The 3,665-nt window shown below is 39.6% G+C and overlaps 1 protein-coding gene across 1 annotated transcript in view; it reads left to right on the top strand.

Moving 5' to 3' along the window:
* LOC106883912 (PAN2-PAN3 deadenylation complex catalytic subunit PAN2) overlaps window positions 1-3,665 on the top strand; it is a 37,809-nt gene that overhangs the window by 19,457 nt on the left and 14,687 nt on the right. The window contains exons 14-17 of the mRNA XM_052971302.1: window positions 535-684; window positions 1,260-1,447; window positions 2,328-2,476; window positions 3,054-3,171. Of these exons, the coding sequence (XP_052827262.1) occupies window positions 535-684; window positions 1,260-1,447; window positions 2,328-2,476; window positions 3,054-3,171 (605 nt within the window). The remainder of the gene's footprint in view (window positions 1-534; window positions 685-1,259; window positions 1,448-2,327; window positions 2,477-3,053; window positions 3,172-3,665) is intronic.

Genomic DNA, 3,665 nt, shown 5'->3' with positions numbered 1-3,665 from the left:
CATAACATGGCAGTCCTGGTTTAGGACGAATGTTGCTGTAATTTAGCCACAGGAGACATTGTCTCCAGCTGGCTATACGACATGATCTGTGTCCTTATATTTTCAAACAAAGGAATTGTATAGCCAGCTGGAGACGATGTCTCCTGGGACTAAATTACAGCAACATTAGTCCTAAACCAGGACTGCCATCTAACGTACTGGGTGCTTTTTAAGTGGCACCAGCACTGACAGGGTCACCGAACAAGTTGCAAGACGAAATTCTGGGACATGGAGAGTAGTATTAAAGATGGAGTGGATTTGTGCCAGTTGAGAGATTAGAGGTATAGAGGGACATGGGTAGGTGTCTTCTTGCTGTTGAGTGGATAGGTGAATACCCCAGTTGGAAGAGAAAGGAGAGAGTAAGATAAAGAGAGCAGATGAGAGAGAGAGAGTAGGGTAAAAAGAGCAATATGTGTGTGTGTGTGTTGCTGCTGGGAATGGCTGATTGATAAAGTTTCATGAACACTTTACTGTTATTCTATATTTCATTTGCAGGCCAATAATTTTCTCCGAGCTTTCCGTACAATTCCGGAAGCTTCAGCTCTTGAGCTTATCATTGGTGACCATGACCAGCTGCAGGGCAAAGCAAACTTCACTCGCCTCATCCAGAATTGGCAACGCTTTTTGCACCAACAAGTTCATTCTGTATGTCTATCAAACTTTTCTTTTGCACATTTCACCTCCAGCTTTCTCATTTTATTAAAACATACACATACACGCATATATGCTTAAGTTTATATAGCTGTACTTTCACATCCACATCTTATATACACAGGCATATACATATATATATGGTGGTCAATGCAGAAACTAAGGATATACAAATGGTTAGTGAGAGCTCTACAAGCCGTATACAGTCTCCTTTTTAAAGTGTCTCTCTACAGATTTTCTTTAGAAATTAGAGCCAGCACTGAAAGTTATGACATTCCTTATTACGAATATGTCTGTGGAAACAATGTGGTCAAAGATAGAAAAATAGAAAATGGGTGTATATTCATATTTCAGGAGTTATTGCTCTTTCTTCAGTCCCACATTCAACCTATTAACAGGTCATACATACTTAGCTATCCTGATTTAACTCATCATTTCTACTTATTCAAGCTCTCTCTCTTTCTCTCTCATTTAAAGAACTGATTCCATCAAATTCTCCACCAGTCCAGCCATTTTACCCTTGTTGCCTTCACAATTTACTGAAACCTCTGTAAATCTCTAAATTTCAGGAATACTGTGTTCGAGGCCCAATCTACCAGAATGCCATGCCTGAAGGTGCGATTCCTGTTGAAGGTTGCCAGCAGGAAATAGCAGATTATTACTCCATACCTGTCTACACAGAACCCTGCCCTATACAGGAGAACATTCCACAAGGTGCAAATATCCTAGATCAAAGCAGTGAAGCTATTCCAGAAAGGTAAAGGTTAAAACATTAGAATAATAATAATTGTTTGTGATTTTGGCACAAGATCATTAAATTTAGAGAGAGGAGATTAGTTGATTACATCGGCCCCCAAAAGGATGAAAGGCAAAGTGGACCTTGCAGAATTTGAACTCTGGATGTAAAGACAGGTGAAGTGTTGCTAAGCATTTTACCTTACATGCTAACCATTCTGCCAGCCAGTCAGCCGCTGCCTTAATAACAACCCACTACCCACATAAATTCTACCAAGTACAAGAACAAACCCGAGTCCTCAACTAATAAACACAGGGCTAACAATCTTGAGAGAAGGGGTCATCTGGTACCATTGACCCCAGTAGTTAACTGGTATTTTATTTTATCAATTCTGGAGCATTGAAAGGCCAAGTCAACCTTGGCAAAAATTTCACTTCACAGCAATGTGATTCCAGGTTTGATTCCATTGTATGACATCTTGAAGTGACCAATATTTTATGGGGGGCAGTCGCATTTGAAGGAAGGACGCTGCAAAATATATACCATCATCATCATTTTTCTCTGCTGTTATGGATCTGACAGAAACTTAATGAGGCTGATTTATGTCAGATGTTCTTCCTATCCGCAAGTGTCACCTGTTTCCAAACAATGGAATATTTCCCCTTATCTTTTCAATAACAAACAGATCAATAGTGAGACATGTTTTCAAGGAAGATTCATCATCATTATTGTCATTTAACGTCTGCTTTCCATGCTGTTTGGGCAGTTTGAGGGCTGGCAGGAAGGGCATCCAGTTGTAGAAAGTCAACCTCAATGCATCTATGGAAAAGTTCACATTAATATAATAATGATGATGATGATGATGAAATGATGTTGATATTTATTGTTCTTTTTTACTTAGTCCACCCAAATCTGAGCCAGAAGTTTCTATAGTAAGTCAGTTGTTTGGAATTGAGATTGAAACACTTCTACGATGTCGTTGTGGCCATGAGACTCACAGAACCTCTTATCCTACCCTCACCAACTTATCATATCCATCATCAAACACAGGTCAGTCATATTTCTTTAATCTTCTCTCATCTACAAATCTTATTTTGCTTCCTTTTCTGCTATCCTTTGTTTTTTTTTTGTTTTTTTTGTTTCCTGTTGTCCTTTTCCATCTCACTTCTGCTATTTTCTGTTTCTTCTGTGTGGCCCCTTTCATAACTTAATCTTTTAGCATTTAAACCACCCATATTAAGCCTAAACGTCATACATGTTCTATATTCAAACAGGGCAGATCTGATCTCTCACACCTACCCTACAATGTCATTCTGAAAAATAAACAATCACATCATCAAAATCTCAAAGCCATGAGATAATGCAGGATTAATTCAAAACAATCTGAATAAACAGACCTAATTAAAGTACTTGTTTATGTCCCTGTAACATTAGCAATTTGGCAAAAGAGACCAAGCGACTAAGTACCAGGTTTTAAAAGAAATAAATGTACTAGGGTCAATTTGTTCAACTAATAACATGTCAAGGTGGTGCCCCAGTATGGCCACAGTCTAATGACTGAAACAAAAGATAAAAAAGACCCCACCCTCCCACAAACCACTGATTTTCGTTTTGTTTTTTTTTACAGATGAACCTCCTCAAGTCATTTCATTCTCTAACATCTTGTTGCACAGTTTAACATCAGAGCAGGTGATGCAAGCTTGGTGCAGTGTTTGCAGTCGTTATCAAACCCATGTGAGTAGTCCGTGCACACACATGCATGCACATACACAAACGTGTACACACATACACAAAGAAGGAAAAAAAGTGGCACTCCATTGGTTATGATGACAAGTGTTCCAGTTGATCCAATCAATGGAACAGCCTGCTCGTGAAATTTTATTTCTTTATTACCCACAGGAGGGTAAACATAGAGGGGACAGACAAAGGGATTAAGTCGATTACATCAACCCCAGTGCGTAACTGGTGCTTATTTAATTGACCCCGAAAGGATAAAAGGCAAAGTCGACCTCGGCAGAGTTTGAACTCAAAACGTAAAGACAGACGAAATACCGCTAAGCATTTCACCCAGCTTGCTAATGTTTCTACCAGCTCGCCACCCTAACCTGCAAGTGGCTGCGCACCCCACAGACACGCTTACCCTTAACGTAGTTCTCGAGTAGATTCAACATGACACAGAGTGAGACAAGGCTGGCCCCTTTCAAATACGAGTACAGCTTATTGTTGCCCAGTTGAACAC

This window comes from Octopus bimaculoides, chromosome 10 (genome assembly GCF_001194135.2).
Source record: "Octopus bimaculoides isolate UCB-OBI-ISO-001 chromosome 10, ASM119413v2, whole genome shotgun sequence".
Lineage (NCBI taxonomy): Eukaryota > Metazoa > Mollusca > Cephalopoda > Octopoda > Octopodidae > Octopus > Octopus bimaculoides.
Note: the sequence above shows the minus strand (reverse complement) of the source record. Positions and strands in the feature narration are given on the sequence as shown.